This window comes from Pleurodeles waltl, chromosome 9, assembly GCF_031143425.1.
Source record: "Pleurodeles waltl isolate 20211129_DDA chromosome 9, aPleWal1.hap1.20221129, whole genome shotgun sequence".
NCBI lineage: Eukaryota > Metazoa > Chordata > Amphibia > Caudata > Salamandridae > Pleurodeles > Pleurodeles waltl.
Genome location: NC_090448.1, coordinates 1,127,488,579 through 1,127,516,286, shown reverse-complemented (window position 1 = coordinate 1,127,516,286; position 27,708 = coordinate 1,127,488,579). Strand labels below are relative to the sequence as shown.

At 43.0% G+C, this 27,708-nt stretch overlaps 1 protein-coding gene across 14 annotated transcripts in view; it reads left to right on the top strand.

Moving 5' to 3' along the window:
* GPHN (gephyrin) overlaps window positions 1-27,708 on the top strand; it is a 1,323,901-nt gene that overhangs the window by 1,260,584 nt on the left and 35,609 nt on the right. For all 14 annotated transcript variants that reach the window (XM_069208894.1, XM_069208895.1, XM_069208892.1 and 11 more), the window contains 2 exons: window positions 507-660; window positions 4,169-4,290. In XM_069208894.1, coding sequence (XP_069064995.1) covers window positions 507-660; window positions 4,169-4,290 — 276 coding nt within the window. The remainder of the gene's footprint in view (window positions 1-506; window positions 661-4,168; window positions 4,291-27,708) is intronic.

The window sequence follows — 27,708 nt, the reverse complement described above, 5'->3', positions numbered from 1 at the left end:
CTTCACCCTTCCTGTTGAATGCATAACTGGATTTTCTGCAGAAATTGAGTTGAGGTCACTATTCATTTTCGCATAGTGCAGCTCTTATAACATATGGTACCTCTTTGGAAAGGGTACAGGTCTGCAATATGACCTCCCTTGAGCTCCTGTCTCACAAGCGAAAAAAGGTTGATTGTGGCGTTGGTCTAGTCTACAATACCAAGTTGGTGCAATACAGTCACTTTCGAGATCGCACAAACGTTTTGTTTGTTTGCTAATTTCAGGAATACCTCACAAGGATTCAAGGAGTGGAAAGTAAATTTTATGTTATATGGCCTAGATATCTGCGTGACCTTGAAAGATAATCCAACTATCCATTTCATTTTCATTGAGTTCAATAAGTGACAACAAAACCTAGAGTGCTTACACTTGATAGAGGTGAAAGGCCTGTAACCATGACTAGGGCACCTGCCCTCCTAAATGTTTTCTTTTTATTGATGCCTCTTCTTCACTGTTCCCATCCTCAGACCTATAGGACACGACATTAAAAGAGGCGAGTGTGTGCTGGCGAAAGGAACTCACATGGGACCGTCCGAGATTGGTCTCCTAGCCACCGTCGGGGTCACAGAAGTAGAAGTTAACAAGTTTCCAGTAGTTGCTGTAATGTCAACGGGGAACGAGGTAACTCAGTTTCTGATTCTACTTCTCATTTTCCATCCTTTTCTTCGCCTCATCTCTTTTCATTTGCACAATCGTGCAGTATGCAAACAATTTGTGATGCATTAATGATGGTTGGATGGTGCTTTTGGGGCTGCATGTCTTATACTACCACTGTTTGCGTGAATTGTTGCATCAGTACTGAGTTAAAAGTGCACGAGAGCAGATTGTAGTCAGATTTTTTCAAAAAGAAGCACAACATTCTGATGTAGTAGGTGCATGATGGCTCAGTACGGTGATATATCTGGAAGGCAAGACACAGCCAAGATTATCATTGGATCAAATAGTGTGTGAAACAGTAGAAGAAAAATGTTGATTTGTTTGGTCATCCCACTCCTGTGTTTTACAAAGCGCATATAGTTAGGATTACATAGGAACAACTGAAATAAAAGGCAAAGATGGTATTGGACAAATGTTCTATTGGCGCGATCCAAGTAATGGTTTCAGGAGCCTCTTTGGGAGTTGTCATTGTTCGAGGAAGCTATTGTCGTCAAAGGCAGAAATCTTAAGTGAAATTTAAACAGATCAATATGTGCTTTGTGTTGTGTATGGTTAGCGGTAATGTCTGCATGTTTAGAAATTACGAAGTTGGGGTGTAGTGCTCCAGAGCAGCAAATAAGCTTTTGTCAAGTGAAAATGAACAATTTAACGTGAAATGGGTAAATCTAGAAAATTAATAGTATGGATATGTCTTTTTTTGTTCCTTTTTATGTCGTTGATCCACTGGGTGTGCACCGTAGACTCAAGTGAACTTGTGCATTCATTATTGCCCTTTGCTGAGGATGTTACATTCGGTTATATGCTCACTCCTTATTTGGGTATCTTAGTCAAAAGAACTAGTACATAATCAGGGAAAGGGCTATTGACATCTGTAAGCACCCAGCAACATATGGGCAATAAGTAGGTATGTTGGCATCAGCACCCCCAGTCTCGCTCTTCACAATGAAGCAAATAAGTCAACTGTTCCCATCACCTTCATGTCCCTCCTTAGACTTTCATATGCAGAAATCAATCCAGACAGCGTGAGAATAGCGCATTACTAAAGATACCCTTAAGACAAACTTTGAGGAACTCAAAGTAGTCTCCAGAAATATCAAAAGAGCCGATGTCACCATATAGAGAGAAATCTATTTATTTTTAGTGTTAGTGCCGATCAAATAATAATCCACACAATTTAAAACTTTAAAGTCCGCTGCTCACTGAAATTAAATAAAAGCTAAACATTCAACACAGGATTTTAAATGGAAATCATGCCAGAGGGAGGCTAGTCCATGAACGCTGTAAACTTCAAGGGGCACCCATAATAGATATATGCTAGGCCCAAAAACCATCTACTAGTAAAAAAAAAAAAAAAAAGTCACCTAACCAAACAGCTGGTGAGATTAGTACTGTGAAACAGTGTTGAAACTTTTGGCATACAACCACATTTTCATATTCAGGCCCTGTAAGGACCATGAAAAGGTGTTCAGGCATAGCAAAGGGAAACCCCAACCTTTCACCTAGGATCACCCCGAGAAGGTTCTCGAAGACCTGATTCTCATTTAAGGGGATTAGCCCTGAGACACGTCTGACAACAATATTCTGTAATAAAACATTCCTTCCTTCACACATTTCCGAAAACCATCAAAATGGGTCAAAGGATCTGCTGCAGCTGTTTCTCCCCGATCTTAAATACAGCGCCTTGTTGATCCATTTAGTCTTTCGCACATCTCCAAATGTTGGACTAATTGGCCTTTTTTCCTCACCAAAATGAGGTGACACCAGCTTGACTGGCCCACCAAAGGCTTCAGTGTTGTAAAAATGTGTGCATAGAGCAGCCAGATTGGTAACGAGCCAAAAGGAGCGGTGGAGTGGCAGCCAAACTGATGATGCTCCGTGAGCTGTTTCTAGGGAACAGAACCATATTCAAGACTTGCTGCATCCTGTGCAAAGTGCTGCTCCTCCAGCAAGCAAACCTCCCTTCTTGACGAACTGTTTCCACAGCGCCACACAACACGAGAACCAAGTCGCGAGCTGCTTCGTAAACCTCTGTGGTGAGCAAAACTGGGACCCAGACCCAAGCTTTTCCTGTCCTGCTCCCAGGCTGTGCATGACCTTACAACTGGCCCGTAGGTGATGCTACAGAAGAACAGTAAAGCTCGTCTCTTTCAACCGCCTTTGTTGTATCTGCAAATTCTTCTGCTCTCCTAGCGGGATGCTGAGTATATCCACATTTCGTACATACTGTTGAAATGCTTCCTCTTGTCAGTTGTACAGTTCTCTGATCCTGCGCTGATATTCATGCGTAACACATGTGAATCCAAAATATCCTTCCACCTACAGGAGCATAAATAATAACAATATTTAACTGATTATAGTCTAAAACTCTATACAGTTGATGAGTAATTATGTTCCATGATGCACAGTAGTTTGCTTGCCCCTAATTCCTCACTTCAAACGAGCAAATCTTAGATCACACATTCAGATTCATTACATTTGCAATAAAGCAAGTTTTGAGATTCCTTTTGTGATGTGAGGTACAGGACATGATTAAGAAGCTAATGCTTTGAAAATAGCTAAACACAGTCTGGTCTGTTTTTCATAGAGTACATTTTTACCTCCGTGAAGCTTTGCTTCCCTTCTGTTACTTTGTCTGTGTTTTATAGCTCGTTAATCACACATGAGGGTTTCCATTCCAGGTGCTCTGTAGAAGGTGTGTGAGGTCAGCCCTGGGGGCGTACTCAAGAAGCCAGGCCTTCAGCTTCATGCAAAGGTCATGAAGAGAGGAGTACGCTCTGATGTGCCCTGGGAGGTCCTTCCAGGCTTTTGGGGTTAGTGGTTTTCAAAATGTTTAATGCCCCCCATAGGGAAAAATAAAATCACCCCTTCCCCCCCCCCCCCCAGAATTTTTAACAATTGTTCTAGTAAATTGCCAACGTTTAAGTATGTCTAAACTTAAACATTGCAGTTAAGTTCTGTTACCTTTTTTATAAGTGCAATAAATTGTTTTCTGCTTAAAACAAAGCTCTTTTCTCTGCATAATGCTTCCTTTGGCCAGTGCCTGGTTCTTCCCCCACCACCACCACCCAAAAGCAGGATCATTTAGGGCTCGCCCCCAGACTGAAGGCTCCTGCTTTAGGGGCCAGCTACAGGAAGAAGCAGTCCTCTGCACTGCTTTTTATTATGTATGGCGTGTGTGCTAGTTAGAGACCGGCAGAGCGGAGGTGTCTGGAAGATGTGAGTGTATTGATTCAGGTAAGCAGGGCCATTGTTGTGAGGAGCTCAAAGTGTGCACAAATGTATCAGGAGCTAGTGGAGTTGCGTCAGGTGTGGTGTTGCGTCAGGTGTGGTGTCATCTGTGTTATCTTATTCACGCATCAGTCTCTTTGGGAAACCTATTGGTTATTGCATGCATCTGTTGGGCTTACACTCAATCGGAATAAAGGTGTTTTCTTCTGTAACCTCGGCTTGTTGATTTTTCTTTTGCTTTCAGCTTTTGAATCCTGAGGATGACCTCTTACCGGGGAAAATACGAGATAGTAATAGGTCAACTCTTCTAGCAACAATTCAGGAACATGGCTACCCAACCATCAATCTGGGCATTGTAGGCGATAAGTAAGTGTGGTTGTTGGGGCACGGTACTCGTTTGGATTCAGTAATGAGTCTTACGTTATTGTTTAAAAATGGCGTCCAAAGGGAAATTTGTTAAAGGGTGTATATCGGAATACCTGCTGCTCTTTCCCCCCTTCCTCATAATTTTGGCCAGCACATGATGCTCCTGAGGGTGCTTCCAGAATACCAAAAATAGTAGTAGGAGACAGGGGCTCACATAAATGTCTTTTAAATTGGCGCCTCGGTTCTGTGCACTGTGTGCCCGAGTAGTGCCAATCAGAATTGTCTGCTGCTGTACTCTCTTCTGGATTTAAGCCCAAGACTACTACCCGCAGGAGATTCCTTGCCTTTCATTGGAAGATAGATGTGCAAATACTGTCCTCGGCTCATCTGATGAGTATTTCTGCAAACCAACATTTCTCCTGAGTAGATGATACCCTTTGACCTGTGTTTTTTGTTGTTTTTTTGTAGCTGTTTGCTAGAGTGCACAGGAAGCCGGCAAGGGATTCGGATACTATAGAGCTTGTGACCTTAAAACGCCTAGTAGTAGAACTAACCTGTATCATGTATAAAGAAATATGACACTCTCCCATGCTAATGCATACAATAGAAACCCTCCCTTGCAAAAGTGTTACATCTGTACAGCAAAGATTTAAAGAAGACCTTTGAGATGATGATGGACTTTCCACTGAAATGTCCAAGCTACAGAATTGTACAATAGGATAGGAATTTTCCTTGTCACCTGTTAAAAAACAAAGGATTTCCTCCTCAAGTGGAGCATCGCCATTAAAGTTTACAAATAATGTTTTTTTTGTTGTTTTTTTTTTTTTTTTAACTGTTGAGCCACTTTAGACCATTTGAACGGAAGTACGAACCATGTTCGCTTCAGGATATCCTGTGCAAATAAAAATGAACCTTCAGTCTGCCTGTATTGACGTTGCTTCACATATACATATCTTATGGACTTAAATTCAGCAGGGTCGATAAGCCACATGGGATCCTAGAACCTATTCATTCTACCTATTATGACAGTTCTGCTGTGGTTTTGACGTAGCTGTTGCAATGTTCTTAGCATGTCTGGGTATCAAGGTTGCGCGACTCGATACATAGTACCACGTTTGCCTGTTGCAGAGACATTAGCCTGTGAGGAGGAGGCAGGGAAGAAGGTGCTGGGTAACCTTGCACAACAGAAAGAAATATATGGGATCTTGAGGGTCCTGTTTTGATGAACAGGGTTAGCTGGAGAGATCGAGGGTGAACCCTTGCAGGACCGTATTCATGAAACCCGTACGTGTTTGCAAAGGCAACTGAGCTCGCAAATAGATTTGGAGGTTGAAACTTTTTCTCATTACAGAATAAGATGTTGTCAGGGCAGGTATCTCTGTGCTATTGAGTTGCCTGAACCCAAATCAGTGGACCTGTTGTTCTTGGTGATCGTATCCCATAGTTGGACATTGACTGTTTCGCTATGATTGGTTTTCTGGTGATAGGAAGGCGGGTGATGGGTCAGTTGCAGGGTGATATTCAGTGATGGGTCAGTTGTTCACAAGGTCATTTGAATCCAGTGTCAGTTTTCTAGGTAGAGGAAAGATTGTTCATGTTTTGAGGTGTTTGGGAAAATCCCTTGGCAAATGAGGGTATTGATGTTAACGATTGTGTTAAGGAATCTCCATCAAGTTATTTCATGATGGGAGATGGTAGAATGTGATCATTTTAGGAGGTGGCTTTGAGCACGTTAAGAATATTCACTAGTTCGACTTGCGAGAGCCAGTTGAAGGCTGTCCACTTGGGAACAAAGGATTTCTGCTTTGTAGGTACAATGGATGCTGTCCTTGGTTAGAAAGGGGGGCATGCTGAGAGAACAACAAGATTCTGCCTGTAGGTAACTGCCCCAACTATATTAAGTGATTGTGCTGAGATTTCTTCCGTTCATGTTTTAGGTGCTTGTGCAGTTGCGTTGTCGATCAGGACATAAGTGTTAGAGGTGTTTTTGGTTTCCACCTAGTTATGACGTTTAAGGTGGTTTAATGAACCTAAGTAAATAAAAAAAAATGTTTAGTTGTAAAGGTCTGCAGCTTGGTGTTTTATAAAGCAGTGATATTGTGTCCTTGAGCTCTAGGATTCATTCTTTCAGAATATGCCACGATTCGAAAGAGAGGCTGTCTCACTTACAGGTTGCATTCTGCACTCAGTAAGGGCTGCGGTTCGTGTTCTCTCTCTCTCTCTCTCTCTCTCTCCCTCTCTCCCTCTCTCCCCCTCTCCCTCTCTCCCCCTCTCTCTCTCTCTCTCTCTCTCTCTCTCTCTCTCCCCCTCTCCCTCTCTCCCTCTCTCCCTCTCCCTCTCTCCCCCTCTCTCCCCCTCTCCCCCACCAAGTTGTTCCCAGGGAACTCCTTGCAGCAGACGTTGCACCATATGTGCCCAGAAGTGTAAGCCTGTGTTGTACTGTTTTTTATGTTTGTTTCTGCTGTCCTGGGCAGTAGAGCATGATGTGTTTTGACTTGTTCTGGGCATGCTGCCTGGTGCCAAGGATAACTTATGTCTTGCTTACCACTGAGCTGCTTTATCTATTTTCTTGGAGGCTTTAATGTTGGTTTCTAGAACATAATTGAGGCGTCCTTGTTTCGCTCCGCGGGTTCGGAGGTGGCACTTAAAAATAATGGGTCACCTTTCGCAGCTAACCGGATAAAATGTCTGTTATCGCTGGGACAGATTTTTGTTCTGTTTGTTGTGGCACAAGCTTGGCCACAAACGTAGCACAATTTTGTTGCGGTTAGTATTGTAACCCTTCATCACCTCTTCCTCATCCGGGACACGACAAGAGACAATTAAAGATATAAGCATGAGAGTTTGGCATTGGAAACTTTCTCGGGACGGAACTGGTACTTATGGAAGTCCAGTATATTTACTGTTCAGGTTTTATCTGAGCAAGATTTCTAAATATGTCTGACTAATTTGTGACCAATAGCATGTCTGATTAAAAGCTAAAGACCCTAAAATGTATGCCATCAATGAGGAAATAATACTTGTCATCTCAGAGTCATATCTCCGACCTTTGCCCCAGGCCTTTCAGACCTTTGCCCCAGGCCTTTCAGACCTTTGCCCCAGGCCTTTCAGACCTTTGCCCCAGGCCTTTCAGACCTTTGATAGCGACTTGACCCTCCTAGCCATGACCGAAGGCAATAGAGAACCTCGGACATGGCTCCCCTGTTGAGACATTCTGCCCAGTTTCTATTGCCCAATGGCCAGACCCTGCTATAATTTTTAGAAAGATTTGTACGTTTGTTAACACCTCTCTTTGCTCAAGGATTGTCTCCAAGTGTGCAAAAAGGGCACCACAGGCTAAAAATAATCACTTTCCCAGATGGTGACATAGTTGGCTAAGAAAAGTCTCAGAATACATATTTACCTTTTCTGATGCACTCCTCTTCTTATAGGGCAAGTTGTTAATAAATACCAATACAAATGTATGTATTGAAAAAGGCTGTGCTCCATGGACCACAAAAATGTTCTCCCTATCACCTTGGTTCAAGGCAAAGATAATGGAGTCCTTGAAGATCTAGGGCTGCTGCCAGGTTGGATTTCGTGCTAGACATAGCACAGAGTCGGTCCTGGTTGCAACATTTCAAGCTCGGACTCTGAGCAGAGGGAGCATCTACTGGGTACTACTCTTAGATCTACTCCTTGCATTCAGTCTAGTAGATTGCTCTGTCCTAATCCATCATCATGAGGCATCTTGCTTTGCGAGCCCTGCACTGAATTGCTAAAGATCCTTGTGGTGGGCCACAACCGATTGTCAACGCCCCCTTCCAATTTATGTCTTAACTGGCAGTGATTTGTTGTGTCCTCCCAAGGTCTGTCTTCTACTAGAGGTGAGAGCACCAACAAATTAACAGGGAGAGCCGAGCCAAAGTTCTGACTCAAATTCTTGATCACGAGCCGAGCCCTGAAAATGTTTGCTGCATAAATAAATCATACTGCAAACATCACGTAAAATATGATACTCCCTTTAATTTTTTTTTTTTTTTTTAGTATTTATTTTACACATTATAGCTCTGTACCGAGAAGTACTTTTTAAAAGTGATAGGTTTTAAACATAAGCCACTAGTAAACTAAGAGGCAAGACAATTGACACGTAAACCCTGTTTGTGGTCCAGAGAATTATAGAGCAACATTATAGTCAGACCAGTAGCCAGAAATATATTTTCAGAGGGGCGTGGCCCTCAGCTATGACCAAACATTAAAGCTGCGCACGTTCGTTGTATTCACCAAAACATGATCAGCTCTGAATTCCACTTAAAATCGCAAATCACCTTTTCTCCATATGTATCCAGCTCTCATTTTGATCCTTTGGGCTCTCTCTAACTTTCTCTATACTTTCCCATCTCCTAATCTCGTTCCTCACTGCCTCGCTCAACCTTTTGCCACTGCCCCTTTTTGGTGCTGCTGCAATTATCTTCCCGTTCCAGTCTCTCCTGTGTTCTCTCTCTCTCTCTCTCCTCTCTTTCTTTCTCTCTCTCTCTCCTGCCTTTTCTATTTACTCTCCTTTCTTTCCCTCAGTCCTCTCTCTTTTTCTGGAACATCTTCTCTTTATCATCTTTGTACTTCTCACTATGTTTTATTTTCTCTCTAGCCATCTTCTCCATAGACTATATATGGCAACTGAAACTTTTTCTTGGCTGTGCATGGCCATTAGCAGCGCTTGCCACCTTTCTTTGACCACTGTGCTTTTAGCTGTTCCTCAGTCCCAGAGCTTGCCATCCTGGGCACTTCCCTGAAAGAAAACACCCCTGCGATCATGGAACAAAAAAGTTAGTGCAACATGGCCATCATATCCCTGCAGCTTGTTGTCAATTCTTTTTGGGCATGACATCAGGCTGCATGGATTTGGTGTTTTTTATAATTTTGGGCAGATGATAGCTCGTTGTTGTCCACCTCACTACCTTTTTGGTGTGGTGTGATGTGGTGGACTTCAATGGGAGGCCCACAGTACTGGAAAAGAGAATGTTTCTGGTAAAAACACCAAACTAATTTTCTTCTCCTGACGTCAAGTCTTACAGGGATACAAAGATATGGGATGATGGTAACAATGCACACTCCAGAAGATCTCTCCCCTTCTCTCTTGCTTCAGGGATACCATTCAGGCCCACAACTATACACTAATGGCTTCATTTAGAGTTTGACAGACTGAGTAACTCCATCACAAACATGACAGATATCCTGTCCACTGTATTACAATCCCACTATAGCCTATGGGAATCGTAATACAGCGGACGGGTTATCCAGCACGTCTGTAACATAATTTCTGCCTGGTAATCTCTAAATCAGGGCCTAAATTTCTGATTGAACAATCCAGTGCGGTAACTATAATAAGAAGAAATACCATAAAGGGACTACAGAGATGTTTTAAAAAAAAACATAAACTGTGCATGTCTCTCTCACTGCGTCCCATACCATGATAACCACACCTTGTGGTCATCACATCACACACCACACTTTTTGGCGTAGGTTGCTGCCCATGTAAGTAAGTACTTCACTGTCGTACAAAGGGGTAGTAAGTGCTGTACAGATGCTGATATACAGTACAGTATTCAGCACATGTACATCACCAAGAATGGTTTTGATCCTGTTAAAATCGTTGGTTCTGTCATACTTTAGAATTACAAAACAAAATGTGTTTGTACAATTCATGTGCAGGCATTTTTTGTGCATTAGAAACAAATTGACATCTTGCAGTCTTTTTTTTTCCCCACTTCGTGAATGTGGTGCCACTGAAATTATGTAATTCTGCATCCGTGTAGTTTTCCGGAAGATTATTAGTTTGCTTCATTTACCACATAAACCATCATGTGCTGCATAATGGATTTATCAAAATACATTTTCCATCTCCAACGGACCAAACTTTACAAAAAATGCTGTATCGGGTGCAGCTGCCCAGTGTAAGGTCCATCACAAAGGTTGATTGGTCACCTTTCAGGTACTGATAGTTGTATTGGGATGTGGAGCTGGTTCTGACTGGTTATAACAATGTGAAACGTTTGCCCAGACAGCTGTGAAGTGTACAAATGGCAAAAGAATGAATTAATACTATAACAAAATATGCTGCATTAAGCGGCATAATTTGTGTTTGCGCTTGCCACATAATTCATTCAACCATGCCATATAATTATAATTTGGGCCTCTCCTGCCACATAATTGCAGTGGCCCTGCCTGTACCCCAGCAATATTGTCACACAGTCAACTTTCCAAAATCTTCTCACTTTGCAGACAGAGAAAGAAAAGAAATGAAAACAGCATATCCAAATTAAGAGTAAGCAGCAATTTTTCAGAAGGCATAGTTTGACATTACTCTGTCTTTGAACATGCTGTGAAAGTAACAAGATAAAAACATGCATTTAATTGCTATTATCTATCTAGGTTTCTGGTGTCACTTTGTACGAATCAGCCATTAAATGGGTACCTATTTTCCTTCATTTTTTCTTATAGCTTTGTTTTAACTTGTTGGTGCAGTTATTATACAGTGCAAACTCGACCTAGAGGTATTGAGCGCCTCACCTGCGTGCCAGTTACATTATACAAGGTCACATTCATTTTTATTAACACTGGGATATAAGTGATGTGATTCTGGGCAAAAGATGTTGAGCCAACGCAGTGACTCAAACCTGGTTCCCCAGTTCCAAAGTCTGCAGCTCTACCCCTAATGCCACATCGAGAGGTGGCAGGCAGAAGGCGCTTGAAAGCTCTGCTCGTTATGGGCTCGTCGTTCCAACAGGACCTCGATCTGACTCAGTGAGTCCCCACCTCTACCCCTTCTTTCCAGTCTTTAGGTTCCTCTATTGGGGGGACTTAAAAGCTCCTTTTGTTTTAGGCCTTTTCATGTTCTGATTACTTCACCATTTGTTGAAACTGCATTTGTTTGGGTTCCATCTACTAAGCATGTGGTGTTATTTGGAACCTGCGTGCTTTGCTACTTGGGCTACAGTAAGGCTGCATAACACGGCTCCAAAACATTGCAATTGGACTTGAGGAGTTTGGAAAGTCAGTCTTGTGAGTTCTGCTTTTGCTGCTTGCACTGGCAGTTTTGTTGCTCTCTCCCGGCTGACTCTACAGCACATTTACACGCCTTGCTGCGGCGCTTGTGCAAGCACTGACACTCAAACCAGGCACTACCCAGGCACTCCGCTGGCCCTCCACATCAGCCCTGTTAGACATCAATGTCATTTCTTCTTTCTGTAAACAGAAAGTGACGGAATGCTTGAATTAATCTCAACCACTGGTAATTACTCTCTGCTGCATCCAGACCCATCCTTATATTGCATACCATGCCACATCAGTTTGGGCCCTACTCAGTCTTGACCCTACTCCAGTGGTAACAGTCTAGCACAACAAACTAAGCCAGGTCCTTCCTGAACTTGAAAACGAGCAACCCAGGACTGGTTTCGCTCTTCCTTCTGGGCACACTATCTGGGGCAGCCCTGGAAGGCTTGACACTCCCACAAGAACACAAAACACGAAACCTTGGCCTCCAGGGGTGCTTCCACTCAGAAAAATGTGCACATCGCCGAAATAGAGCTTTTCAACTCATTGAAATTCATTGTTTTTGATAGTAATGCTTTGGACGCACAGGAGACCATCTGTGCATACATGGGCATAGCCAGCCATAGACTTAGTGATGCCAGAAGCACACATAATCAAGTGTGCCCTATCACACCTCCATGGCATTCATGCACAAATCCCCATGGACAGGTACACACCACACATGAGCAAATCTGTTAGTTATTTGACAAACACGGCACCCTGAAGCAGGACCCTGGCCAATGGCACATTTCACAAGGTACATACAAGCTATCTCTGTTGGCACACACTTGTCCATGGGGTACGTGTCTGGTAGTGACAAATCTCAACTCAGTGAACTAATTGATTGCTTTAGGAACCTGTACAGTGCATCCGTTATATTCTAAACCCAAATTCATTTGAGGGGCACCAGAAAAGTGTGACAAGGTTTAAGTCCTGTATACAGCCACGTTCTGTGTTATTGGGGCTCAGAAGGAGCCTCCTCGCTGCTTGCGGGCTATATTAAAGAAAGAGATATAATAACTAATACTGCACATTATTTTCACCCTTTGTGGGTCGAAAATGTCTCATAATCTCAAAGGAACAACTGAGCAAAAACATTTTAAAACGAATAGCAAATTATCGTGCTTAGTATTTTTCTCCGCCAGCGAGTAAATGAAAGGGGGTAATTGTATCTCATTCCTGTTGTGTGTTAAGATTGGTAGGGACATTATGGAGCCCGGCCCTTCATGCATCTCATTAGCAGCCTTTGTTGTTAACATGGTATTTGAGGGACAGACTCCCTGGCAATAGCAGCTCGTTTTCTCGGACAGAATGAGTTTAGAGCCACCAAAGGCAAGATTCAGGGCGTCTTTAGGTCTCGTGCCTGCAGCTCCAAGGAGTACTCAGCGGTAGTCCAAAGTAGACTGACAGAGGCTATGCAGTCAATTCTATGGAAGCTTGTTGCATTCAAAAATTCCAATGTAGCAATCATGAAAACCTGGCACAGACTGAACTCCCTCTCTGCAAGTATTTGTTTTTTTTTGCAGTTTTACATAGGGCGAAATCCTATGGGAGTTGGGATGCTTTACACGTGCGCCACAGTATAGTACTCAAGGTCAGATTCAGTGGTTTAAGGCACAGAAAGATTACGTGATTTGCTCGGAATCACAGGCTGCTGGGCCGACGCCGAGACTCGATCCTAGTTCCCCAGCTCCAAATTCGGCAGCTCTGGACGTAAGGGTATCTCATGTACCCCAGTTCGTGGCTCATTAATCCCTGGCAGGACAAGTTGGTTGGGTTTTCAGCAGTTAATTTATTGTGTATATGTAGAAAAGTACAACAATAAGTTGCGAGGAATTTGTGTGTTTGTTTTTATCAAACCCAAATAACTTTTAAAGTTGACCACCGGGTGGCGGTATTGGGTAAAAAATGGAACGTCGTTGTTCATGGTTGGTGAATTGTTGCTTTTCCATTGAGAAGAACGAAAGCAAATTCTGCTTCAAAATGTCAGTGTTTCTGTCGCTCTTCTCCTATTAATTTTGTAGCGTAAGCTTAAAGGTCGCAAACCATGTGTTCAAATGCCGTATAACGATATTGACCGAACGAATTCACCAACAAGATTCATCTTCCCGGGCCCAAAGGAATGTCAGCTCGTGCTGCCCAAGTAAAGCGCCCTGAGCGTTGGGCCAAGTTCGCGCTGTATAAAAAACAAAAAATATATTTAAAAAAAAGAAACAGTCGCAGGAGCAGCACCGTCCCTATTTACTAGTACCGACACTTTACCTAACCTAGTGACCAGTCCTAAGGAGGGAAAAAGAAACTGAGTTGTAGAGAAAGGAGATAATTCGGGGTCCCTTGCAGGGCGTGTATCTCAGGCCACTGCTGCCCCTCTTGTGCGGGGGTCGGGGGCTACCTTTCAGAGAACCTCAGTTTAGCCGGAAATCTACATATTTTTCCACATTCTGTGACCGAAAATAGGTAAGACTTTTTTGAGGTATTGAAAATAGTAATTAAATAACAATAATACTGGAATTGACCTTTGACCTAGGTGCTTTCCAGACTTGTGTGCTTTAAATGGGCATGCACTGAGTACCTGCCCTTTTTTTTAATTTGAAAGGCATACTGTCTGTGCAACTCTGCCGAGGTGCAGTACTTCTAACAGGAGAGTACCTGCACTTCTCAGTATCACCTGGCACTATTCGGGGCAGTACCTGCATCTCTATACTGCCACTTAAGGTACTGTTAGCCACGACAATAAAATACGCATCTCTTCCCAAATAGGGCCGATGGACTCGGCTAGAAAATACAGCGTGAGATTAAGCTCAATGGGCCAAGGTTCCTACTCCCAGTATAATTAATTCAGAGGAACTGAGTCATGTCACAAAGTGGAGTTATTTGGTAAACAGGAGGCTAGGGGTCCCCCCGGAACCATACTTTGTACCTCTTCCCTCCTCACCTCTAAATTCCCTCTCGCCCTGATCATCCACCATTCCTTTACCCATCAGTCTCAGTCTAGAGTCAAAGTGCAGCAGCCAAGGCCACGCTAGTTGCATCTTATCTGCACAGCAGTCAGGATTTCATGGCAGGGAAAAGTTGAAACTCGATTGTGTATGCGGGTCAGAGCCCTAACAACATGCCTGCGTGGAACACGTTTGTTCCTTTCTTCCAATTTCTGACACCCGAGGAACACTTGGACATGTGAAAATAGAATTAGGGCTTCCGGATTGGCCATTTTATTGCGAATTATCCATATTTATTTTGTGTTCTGAGAGTAAATGGAGTTGTAAAATGGTATATTTCCACATTTACTCAACTCTTAGACTTGCACTCATGCCTGTCACGTTTTAGCAAAATAAGTAGCCACATATAACAATACTTAGCACCTAGAGGTGGTTATTAGTGTTGAACTACAAGTATATTTAACACATGCCTGTATTTAAGGAAATCTCATCCTGCTTTTTAACTCCCCTCGATGTCCACCTGCTCTGCTCTTGCCTGGAACTCATGAAAGGCAGCATGGAGAGTCTCTCACAAGAGGCACAATTTTCAGTATTTTTACGCTTGTAAAAATACATACAGGAAACACATTTTCTGTCTGTATTTCTCTCTAAAAATCATTAAAAACAGAAAACTGGGCCCTAAAGATAATCCTCAAGCCTCGGCATAAGTATAGGATACAGAAGGCACAGAACAGATTAAGAAGGGAAGCACTGTCAGTATCTCCTTTGCTATTATGTGGACAGCCTGACAGTGTCTACCGGCTCAGCCTCTGCTAGACTCTTCTGGTCAGTTTACGTATGCTCATTGTTTGGTGATGTCCTGCGGGGCCATACGTGGTAGGATGTGAGGGTAAAGTCTGAGACGGTAATGTTGCTGCCCCCAAAATGTCTAGGGGGTTGGTAAGTATAAGGCTACGGATCTCTGTGAGAGAAAGGAGTGTTGGGGACACCTCACCACAGTCTGCAGGGCATGTGTGGTTGGGGTGTGGGGGGGGGGGGCAGAGGTACATTATTTTGTGCTACACTCAGGGGGCGTAGCTAGGTCAGTAGGATTGGAGGGGTGTGAGCTTCAGGTTGTCCAACCAGAAGGATGGCATTTAATGTTATAGGACAAGCATGGTACATGCAAGGGGCCTAAGAGCTAGTGGAATGGGAGAAGAATGCGGATTAATAGGAGAACTAAGAAAGCACAATATTTTGTAAAATAACCAATATCTGGGAAGAACTTGAAAACAGAGGGAGAGAGTTTGCACGTTTTAGTCTGTGTATCTTGGTGAAATCCTACAGACATCTCACCATACCGAACTGAAAGCACCTGTACCCAACGATTTATCAGAAAACACATTTATTAGGGGAGCTTAACCCCCTCCCCCTCCAAAGCTACACCCCTACACCATTTGGACCAGAATAAGCTCCCCCCACCGTGAGGGATGGAGAGTCTATTTACAGGGATATAGCTCTACTATTCCTTTTATGAAGTGAATAGGCCACAGCCAATCAAGAGGCAAGAGGAGAAAGGCAGTAAATGAGTGGGTCCCAGTCACTTAGCAAATCACTCTATTCTCTTTTCCTCCTTCTTGAGTGAGAAAACACTCTAGGTATCTAGCTGTGTGGGTACAAGCTATCCTTAAATAAATTGAATCTCTGCCCTTTATGAGAATGAACCAATAAGTGCAATCTAATCAAGAACAGCATGAAACAGCTCAGTACATTGCCAGCTGTCCTGATCGCCTTCCAGTGTGAGTGAGACAGTTCAGGAATACATCCACAGCCACCACTGTTGTAAACACTGAAGTCTTGTCGCCTGTCACCATCATGTCTGTCGTGAACAATGAAGCCTTGTTGTCTATCATTATCATTGTGAACAATGTACTCGAGTTGTCCATCAGTATCATGCTGATCTGAACACACAAAGCTTGCTGCCATTCGCTAATTTTGTGAACACTGAAGACCTGTTGCCCATCGCTATTGTAGTGAACGCTGAAGTCTAGTCTCCGATTACTACAGCTGTGATCATTAAAGTCACGTGGCCCATCACTAGGTGAGTCTAGCCCGGAACAGGATCGAGGCTGTAGAAGCACTGTTCACCGCCATCGGCTTAATTTCTGCATCCTTTTCCTCCTCATGATATTCCTCCAATTCAGACTAGGGATTAGGTGGAACCACAGCCCTTGTTTATGTAACTTTCTTTACAGTTGATTCTTTTGCATGTTTTGTAACTCTCCAGCATCACTAAGACTGCCTCTCTAGGTTGGTCCTTTTTTTGATGCTCGGATGTGTAACCTCTTGGGCATTGAAGCACTTAGAAGGGGATCACTATAGCTTGCTAAAAGCTGAGGACTAACAGTGTCCTGCCAGATCAAGCTTGCCTTCACTTTGGGGGCCAGCCATACTCTCATATCTAGAATGATGTGCATAATCTTTGTGTCCCATCTCATCCTCTTTGCCTCATGACCAGATTCTGAAGTACCCACAGAATCAGCATTTTTAAAATTAAGGTGGTTTTTAAGAACAGAGAGGAAGGCTATTCTGATGGGAAAATATGTGGAAAGTAAATGCTGGACTTGGGTAGGGCTCGCTCTCATTAACCCTCCAATTTCAGTCTGCTCTTTAGAAAACTTAAAATTCAACATCTCTTACTCTGCAACACAGCATCCACTATGTCATGTGCAAGTGATACTGTCACTCTAGTTGCTATTAGAACTCTGTAGAGAAGCTACTGTAGAGGACTGGGAGAACAACTGACGGTATGCGGCTGCTGTTGGAAGGCCACATTTCACTCACAATCCCAGACTTTTTTCTGACTGGGATGAAGCAGATGTTTGAGAATTTATATGAAGTGGCCCTCCTTTTAGAATTCTAGAACACTAAGCAAAATTTCTAAGATAAAAGAAAACCATTGATTTTATTCATTTACTGCAGTCAATCTTCTACAGAAAATTTGAGTTTTACAGCTAGAATGCGATGTTCAGAAGTGTCACACTTCTGTTATTTTTATATAAATATATATATACATAATATATGTATATGTTCGATGGCATGTGTAGCTGCAGATACACATGCTGTGCATATATCGCAATCTAGTGTTGGGCTCGGAGTGTTACAAGTTGTTTTTCTTCAAAGAAGTATTTTTCCGAGTCACATGATTGAGTGACTCCTCCTCTCGGTGATAGTGCACATGGGCATCGATTCCTTTATTAGATTGTTTTCTTTCTGCTGTCGGGTTCGGACGTGTTCCCTCTCACTCTGGGATTTTCGGTTCAGAAATTCTCTACTCTTTTAAACTTTTCTCATACCATTGGTTTTGAACTTGGTTTCCTTCTGCACTCAATCTGATAGTACCGTCTGGATCAACTAAACGCCCTTTTGGGTGCCCGCACCCTCCTAGGGCCTGTTCAGGCCTGCTGCGTCATAGGTTAATGGATCGGACTCCATTCCGATTCTGTCCTCGGTGCCACTCCAAGTTTCCATACACCGACCAGCACTTGGTGTGTAATCTCAGCCTTTTTCCAGAACATCAAGAAGAAAGCTTTGAGGCATGTCGGTCTTTTCGATCGAAGAAAACGTTATGCAATCTAAGGGCAAGAAGTTTGGAGATGGCGTCGAAACTCACAGAATCTACCACCGACATCCTTGGTGAAGAGCAGGCACAAACAGCAGTTTCGGTCCCCGACTCCGAGCAGGATTCAAAGGACAACAGCCAGGCAATATCAGCGGCTCAGTAGGTGAGTACACTTGCCCTAACACCAACAATTAAAAAATCAGCCAAGGTCTTGGGTGCATCACTGCTTTTAAGCCATGGTTCTACCCGGAAAAAATTAATTGTCCACCGACCCTTGGGTTCGGCACCAAAAAAGGCCTGGACACTCCCTCAACAGGCTACCACGCCTGTTTCGGTGTTTGGGTCGAGCCGAAAAATAAAGCCTCCTCCTCTGAACCAAGTTGACGTCCAAAACCATCGGATCTGAAAATAAAACACTCTGCCTCAGAGTTGAAACCTTGGTTACCAGCTTCAGAGTTGAAACCTCGGTTACCAGCTTCGGACCCGGTCCAACTTCGGAGCTGAAAATGCATCTTACACATAAGAAAAAGGGCTTTCGACTCAAATGAGGCATGTGCCCAAGACATTTACCGAACATTCCTCTAATAGCACAAAACATGCTTCAGAACATGAAATAGACATTCAGCCCATTTTGGAGGTTATGGACAGCAAACAAAGGAGAATTCAAATCCAGAAAGAGACTGGAAAAATTATTACTTCTCCGCCTCCAAGAAACTCTGGATACTGCCCCACCACCGGCAAAAATCTACAAGCAAAAAGAAAAGCCAAAACCTGTGGAGCTTTCTCCACGACATTCACCACAACTTTCCTTTTCACCACAACCTCTGACTCTACCACCTTCACACTCTCACACTTCCTCACAAGAAGAAGAAAGGGGTGATTCTAGTTACACCATAGATCCATGGGATATGTACGATTCAGATCCTATCCCATCTAACAACCCAGATTTGTATCCCAACAGACCATCTCCACCTGAGGATAGTACAGCATGCAACCAAGTTATCTCCAAAGCAGCTGCACACCATAGAGTACAAATGCATACAGAACCTTTAGAGGAGGACTTTCTTTTCAATACTCTGTCCTCAATTCATAAGCAATACCAGTTTCTACCAATGCTTCCTGGTACGCTTAAGCATGCAGACAACATTTTCAAAGAACCAGTTAAAGCTAGGGTTCGAACACCAAGAAGTGACAAAAAATATAAGCCTGCACCAACAGACCCAATTTACATCTCACAGCAATTGCCACCAGATTCTATTGTGGTCAATGCAGCCAGGAACCACGCCAATAGTTTGTCTTCTGGGTTCACAATCAGTTATCAGAAATCTCACCTTCAGCCAGCACAAATTCAACCCTATCTAGGAGCAATTCTGAATACTCGGTCAGCATTAGTGTTAGAAATGGGGTTTCTGGTTGGCTAGGGTATGCACCTCAGCCAGGCAGAACTTACCCACTCTAGTCAGGGCAAGGGAGTTACACGTCCAAGATAACCCCTGCTCACCCCCTTGGTAGCTTGGCACGAGCAGTCAGGCCTATCTCAGAGGCAATGTTTAAAGCGTTTGCACAACACACACAACACATGTGACGGAATATCCCCACCACAAAGGAAACACAACACCAGATTATATGAAAATATACTGTATTGTACACAACGCAATTATCAGACCAAACATCACATATCAGTACTATCCTGCTACCTTAGCAGTTGTCAGAACGTTACACATTAGTTACTCTGCAAATTAGCAGTAGTCACACATAACACACAGGTTACTCAGTATTCTGCAACATAAGCAGTAGTCAGGAAACACATTATCACATTAGAACACTTGTCATAAGAATATTATAAAACGCCCATAGTAGGAACATTAGAAAAAAATATGACAAGTTAGGGAAACATATTAGCAAGTCATGCCCATAAAAGGAACATTTGCATATGCCTATGAAACACCATCAAAAACAGGTAGTCAACATATAAACCAGACGAAGTCTCTAGTAAGAACTTATGTTCTATATATTGTTCCTTTAACAGTACCTGGCTTGATGAAGGCACCTCCAGTGCCTAGAAGATGAACAATGGGGCCCCCGGCGCTCCTATGCGCAAAATGGGGGCCTCTGACATCCTTTTGAGGAGAAGAGGGCTGCACGCACCACCTCTAGACCATTGACGGGCCCCTCCGGGGACCGTGATTACTGGGGGCCATCCAGGAAGCGCTTTTCAAAGCGCTAAGGCCATACTTATAGCCCGGGTTGCGGCTGTGATTCCAACATGAAACAGGTGCCTCGAAGTGCAGTAGTACCACATCACAAGCTTCCAAACAGACAAGACCTGTTAACTCAGAACAGGGATCAGATCAGGCATCCCTATTCCAGTGTGTTCAACTTGGCGATTTGGAAGTCATAGAATTTGGATACCTACAGCTTCCATTAGAATGTATGGACATTCTAAAACAAGCATGTAAGCCGACAACCAGGCAGTGCTATGCAATAAAATGGAAAAGTTTTGTATATTACTGCAAACCTAAAAATATTGATCCACTTAGAGCATCAGTACAGGATATTGGGTGTTATTTGCTTCATTTACAAAAAGCAAATCTTGCCTATTCGTCTATTAAAATTCACTTAACAGCAATATCAGCCTACCTCCAAAACAGACAACATACCTCTATGTTTAAAATTCCTGTCATAAAAACATTTATGGAAGGGATTAAACAAGTTATTCCACCTAGACTACCACCAGCTCCTGAATGGAATCTTAATATTGTGCTCACAAGACTTAGGGGTCCACCATTTGAACCCATGCACTCTTGCGCTATTCAATTTCTTAGTAGCAATTAATTCCTTAAGAAGAGTAAGTAAAATTCAAGCATTTACTTAAGAAGACCCCTTCTTCCAATTACACAAACACAAAGTAGTACTTGGGACAAATCCAATTTTTTTACCTAAAGTGGTTTCATCCATTCATATTAATCAGTCGGTCAGATTGCCAGTCTTCTTTCCACAGCCAGATTCTTCTGCTGAAAGAGCTCTCCACACTCTTGATCCCAAAAGAGCTCTAATGTATTATGTAGACAGAACGAAAGACTTTAAAAAAAAACGAAACAACTTTTTGTTGCTTTCCAACAACCTCATAAAGATAATCATATTTCAAAACAAGGATTAGCTAGATGGATTGTAAAATATATTCAAACCTGCTTTCTCAAGGCGAAAAGGCATCTATTAGTAACCCCAAAAGCACATTCCACTAGGAAAAAGGGTGCCTCAATGGCATTCATAGGAAATATACCAATGGCGGACATATGCAAAGAAACCACATGGTCTACACCACACACATTCACTAAACACTACTGTGTGGATGTGTTATCTCGACAACAAGCGAATGTATATAAAGATATATAAATATATATATATGTTCGATGGCATGTGTAGCTGCAGATACACATGCTGTGCACATCCCGCCATCTGGTGTTGGGCTCGGAGTGTTACAAGTTGTTTTTCTTCGAAGAAGTCTTTTCGAGTCACGAGACCGAGGGACTCCTCCCATTTCGACTCCATTGCGCATGGGCGTCGACTCCATCTTAGATTGTTTTTTTTCTGCCATCGGGTTCGGATGTGTTCCTTTTCGCTCCGTGTTTCGGGTCGGAAAGTTAGTTAGAATCTCGGAAAAAACGTCGGTATTGTTTGCGTTCGGTATCGGGTTAGTTACAACAGATCGACACCGAATTTTGAAGAGCTCCGGTGGCCCTTCGGGGCTTTTTCGATCCCCCGTCGGGGCCTGGTCGGCCCGGCCACGTGTGACTTCAAGGCTGATGGAACGGATACCCATTCCACTTCTGTCCAAAATGCCATAACAAGTATCCGTATACGGATCAGCATCTGGTCTGTAACTTGTGCTTGTCTCCAGAGCACAAGGAAGATACTTGTGAAGCCTGTTGAGCGTTTCGGTCGAGCACAACATTAAGAGACCGAAGAGCCAGAAGACTGCAGATGGCGTCGACACCGACAGGACAAGAGCGTTTCGAGGAGGAAGAGGAAGCTTTCTCTATCCACGAGTCAGACTCGGAAGAGCTCGAGGCCGAAGAAACGCCGAAAACCGCGTGTAAAACGTCGAAACATAAGACTCATGAGAAGTCAACAAAAGCCCAGTGGACGCCACCGCCAACAGGCCATGGCTTAACCCAAAAAATTGGTGACCGATCCAAGGCACCGAAAAAGGACACGCTTGTGGCGAAGTCATCCGACTCCGGTCGAGATACCGCCACATAGCAATCTCGGACCTGAGACATCGGCTCAGAGAAATTTCGGCACCGGTACAGCGGCACCGAACAAGTTCGGCACCGAGACACCACCACGCCGAAACTTAAAAAGGTTTCTTCGGAGCCTAAAAAGACGTCCGAAAAAGTTTCGGTTCCGAAACATCCAGCCTCGGAACCGAAAACAGGTTCCTATACAGAGGAACAAGGATTGTCCTCCCAAATGCAAAAACATAGATTTGGAGAGGAACTTGAAGCAGTAGAGCCAGACCATACTCAAAGAAGGCTCCACATTCAAGAAGACACAGGGAAGATAACCACTCTTCCACCAATTAAAAGAAAAAGAAAACTTGTCTTTCAAGAAAAGGACAAGCAGCCACAAGCAAAGGTAGCAAGGAAAACTACTCCACCACCATCAGTGCACACATCACCGGTAGCAACTCCTCCACTGATGCACTCCCCGACTCATACTACAATGAGTCAAGATGACCCCGATGCATGGGACCTTTACGATGCTCCAGTATCGGACAACAGCCCAGACTCGTACCCTGCCAGGCCGTCCCCACCTGAGGACAGTACATCTTACACACAAGTGGTCGCAAGGGCGGCTGCTTTCCATAACGTCACCTTGCATTCCGAACCAATTGAGGATGACTTTTTGTTTAACACGCTATCCTCCACTCATAGCCAATACCAAAGCCTACCTATGCTCCCAGGAATGCTAAAACATTCAATACAAATCTTTCAGGATCCTGTTAAAGGCCGAGCCATAACTCCAAGGGTGGAGAAAAAATACAAGCCACCGCCAACAGATCCAGTTTATATTACAACGCAGTTAACACCAGACTCAGTAGTTGTCGGGCAGCTCGTAAGAGAGCCAACTCTCATACCTCGGGGGACGCACCACCTCCAGTCAAGGAGAGTCGCAAATTTGATGCTGCGGGGAAAAGGGTTGCAGCACAAGCAGCAAACCAGTGGCGCATTGCCAATTCACAAGCATTTTTGGCAAGATACGATAGAGCTCAATGGGATGAGATGCAACATTTCATAGAACACTTACCCAAGGAGTTCCAAAAAAGAGCACAACAAGTGGTGGAAGAAGGACAAAGTATCTCTAATAATCAGATACGGTCTTCAATGGATGCAGCAGATACGGCTGCAAGGGCAGTAAATACTGCAATAACAATAAGAAGGCACGCATGGCTGCGCACGTCAGGGTTCAAGCCGGAAATTCAACAAGCCGTGCTAAATATGCCATTTAATGAACAGCAGTTGTTTGGGCCGGAAGTCGACACTGCTATTGATAAACTCAAAAAAGACACTGATACAGCAAAAGCCATGGGCGCACTCTACTCCCCGCAGAGCAGAGGCACATTTCGCAAAACACCTTTTAGGGGAGAGTTTCGAGGGCAACCTACAGAAACCACAACATCACAAACAAGGCCCACTTACCAAAGCCAGTATCAGCGGGGAGGTTTTCGGGGGCAATATAGAGGGGGACAATTCCAAAAAAATAGAGGAAAGTTCCAAAGCCCCAAAACTCCTCAAAATAAGCAGTGACTTACAAGTCACACATCCCCATCACATAACACCTGTGGGGGGGAGACTAAGCCAATTTTACAAACATTGGGAGGAGATAACAACAGATACTTGGGTACTAGCAATTATCCAGCATGGTTATTGCATAGAATTTCTCAAATTCCCTCCAACAGTCCCACCGAAAACACACAGTATGTCAAAACAACATATAGATCTTCTAGGACTAGAAGTTCAAGCGTTGCTCCAAAAAGAAGCAATAGAATTAGTACCAAAACAAGAATTAAACACAGGAGTTTACTCACTGTACTTCCTAATACCCAAAAAAGACAAAAAACTAAGACCTATACTAGATCTCAGAACATTAAATACATACATCAAATCAGACCACTTTCACATGGTTACATTACAAGAAGTAATCCCACTGCTCAAACAACAAGACTACATGACAACACTGGATCTACAGGATGCATATTTCCATATACCAATACATCCTTCACACAAAAAGTACCTAAGGTTTGTATTCCAAGGGATACATTACCAATTCAAAGTGTTGCCATTCGGAATAACAACTGCGCCAAGAGTTTTTACAAAATGCCTGGCAGTAGTAGCTGCACATATCAGAAGCCAGCAAATACATGTGTTCCCGTACCTAGACGATTGGTTAATCAAAACCAACACGCAAAAACAGTGTTCCCAACACACAAAATATGTCATGGAAACCCTACACAAACTAGGTTTCTCAATCAACTACCCAAAGTCACACCTTATGCCATGTCAAACACAGCAATACCTAGGAGCAACAATCAACACAGTAAAAGGAATTGCCACTCCAAGTCCACAAAGAGTCCAAACATTTCACAATGTAATACAAGCCATGTACCCAAAACAAAAGATACAGGTCAAAATGGTAATGAAACTGCTAGGCATGATGTCTTTATGCATAGCCATTGTCCCAAATGCAAGGCTGCACATGCGGCCCTTTCAACAGTGCCTAGCATCACAATGGTCACAAGCACAGGGTCAACTTCTAGATCTGGTGTTGATAGACCGCCAAACATACATCTCGCTTCAATGGTGGAACAGTATAAATTTAAACCAAGGGCGGCCTTTCCAAGACCCACATCTGGGTCTTGGAAATACGTGATACGACAGATGCATCCATGACAGGGTGGGGAGCACACCTCAATCAGCACAGCATCCAAGGACAATGGGACATACAGCAAAGACAGTTTCATATAAATCACTTAGAACTGTTAGCGGTATTTCTAGCGCTGAAAGCATTTCAACCCATAATAACCCACAAATACATTCTTGTCAAAACAGACAACATGACAACAATGTATTACCTAAACAAACAGGGAGGGACACACTCAACACAGTTGTGTCTCCTGACACAAAAAATATGGCATTGGGCGATTCACAACCACATTCGCCTAATAGCACAATTTATTCCAGGGATTCAGAATCATTTAGCAGACAATCTCTCTCGGGATCACCAGCAGATCCACAAATGGGAAATTCACCCCCAAATACTAAAAACTTACTTCCGAATTTGGGGAACACCACAAATAGATCTATTTGCAACAAAAGAAAACTCAAAATGCCAAAACTTCGCATCCAGGTACCCACAACATCAGTCTCAGGGCAATGCGCTATGGATGAACTGGTCAGGGATATTTGCGTACGCTTTTCCCCCTCTCCCACACCTTCCATACCTAGTAAACAAGTTGAGTCAAAACAAACTCAAACTCATACTAATAGCACCAACATGGGAAAGACAACCTTGGTACACAACACTACTAGACCTTTCAGTAGTACCTCATGTCAAACTACCAAACAGACCAGATCTGTTAACACAACACAAACAACAGATCAGACATCCAAATCCAGCATCGCTGAACCTAGCAATTTGGCTCCTGAAATCCTAGAATTCAGGCACTTAGACCTCACACAGGAATGTATGGAGGTCATAAGACAAGCTAGGAAGCCTACCACTAGACACTGCTATGCAAATAAGGGGAAAAGATTTGTTTATTACTGCCATAATAATCAAATTCAACCCTTACACGCATCTGTAAAAGATATAGTAGGATACTTACTACATTTGCAAAGTCAAAACTAGCTTTCTCTTCAATAAAAATACATCTGACTGCAATTTCAGCTTACCTGCAAATTACGCACTCAACTTCATTATTTAGGATACCAGTCATAAAAGCATTTATGGAAGGCCTAAAGAGAATTCTACCACCAAGAACACCACCAGTTCCTTCATGGAACCTCAACATTGTCTTAACACGACTCATGGGTCCACCTTTTGAGCCCATGCACTCTTGTAAAATGCAATACTTAACGTGGAAAGTTGCATTTTTGATTGCCATCACATCTCTAAGAAGAGTGAGTGAAATTCAAGCATTTACCATTCAAGAACCATTTATTCAAACACACAAAAATAAAGTAGTTCTACGGACAAATCCTAAATTTTTACCAAAAGTAATCTCACCGTTCCACTTGAATCAAACTGTAGAATTACCAGTGTTCTTCCCACAGCCAGATTCGGTAGCTGAAAGAGCACTACATACATTAGACATCAAAAGAGCACTAATGTACTACATTGACAGAACAAAACTAATTCGAAAGACAAAACAACTATTTATTGCCTTTCAAAAACCTCATACAGGAAATCCAATTTCAAAAAAAGGCATTGCTAGATGGATAGTTAAGAGCATTCAAGCCTGCTATCTTAAAGCAAAGAGAGAGCTGCCTATTACACCAAGGGCACACTCAACCAGAAAGAAAGGTGCTACCATGGCCTTTCTAGGAAATATTCCAATGAACGAAATATGTAAAGCAGCAACATGGTCTACGCCTCATACATTTACCAAGCATTACTGTGTAGATGTGTTAACTGCACAACAGGCAACAGTAGGTCAAGCTGTACTAAGAACATTATTTCAAACTACTTCAACTCCTACAGGCTGAACCACCGCTTTTGGGGAGATAACTGCTTACTAGTCTATGCACAGCATGTGTATCTGCAGCTACACATGCCATCGAACGGAAAATGTCACTTACCCAGTGTACATCTGTTCGTGGCATTAGTCGCTGCAGATTCACATGCGCCCACCCGCCTCCCCGGGAGCCTGTAGCCGTTTAGAAGTAGATCTTAAACATTTGTACATTTGTAAATATATTACTTTAAAATTCATTATATACATACGTATTCACTCCATTGCATGGGCACTATTACTAGCATACACAACTCCTACCTCACCCTCTGCGGGGAAAACAATCTAAGATGGAGTCGACGCCCATGCGCAATGGAGTCGAAATGGGAGGAGTCCCTCGGTCTCGTGACTCGAAAAGACTTCTTCGAAGAAAAACAACTTGTAACACTCCGAGCCCAACACCAGATGGCGGGATGTGCACAGCATGTGAATCTGCAGCGACTAATGCCACGAACAGATGTACCCTGGGTAAGTGACATTTTCCATATAGATATAGATATATAGATAGATATATATAATATTATAGAATGTTAGGGCTGTTGTTGCTCATTAGACCTAGAGTGCTGCTGGTGTTAAACAGCAATGTTTCACTCGGCAATTCAGACGTTTTACTCACAAAGATGAGAAAGATATTTATACATTTATAGAAAATCTATCTTCGCTTTAGCTTTTGGACTACTTACCATAATTTCCATATGAAAACTCATGGGAGAAAAGCATTTTCTCTAAGTTATGCTTAATAACATCCCAGCAGAGGGTCAGCATTTTTCACAAGTTGAAGTCATCTTGGAACTCGCCATGAGTCCTAAAATATCATCAGCTGCAAATGATGCATATTAAAACTACAATATGTTATCAATCTTTCTATAAATTATTTTTTGACTCTCAAATCCAAGCTTTGACAACAATACTTTTCAGTTTGAAGAAAATGGTGTGAATTTATCACCCCAAAAAAATAAATCCAACAGCTGTGCTTCGTATAATCTAACAAATAGTTTCACGAAAAACACACT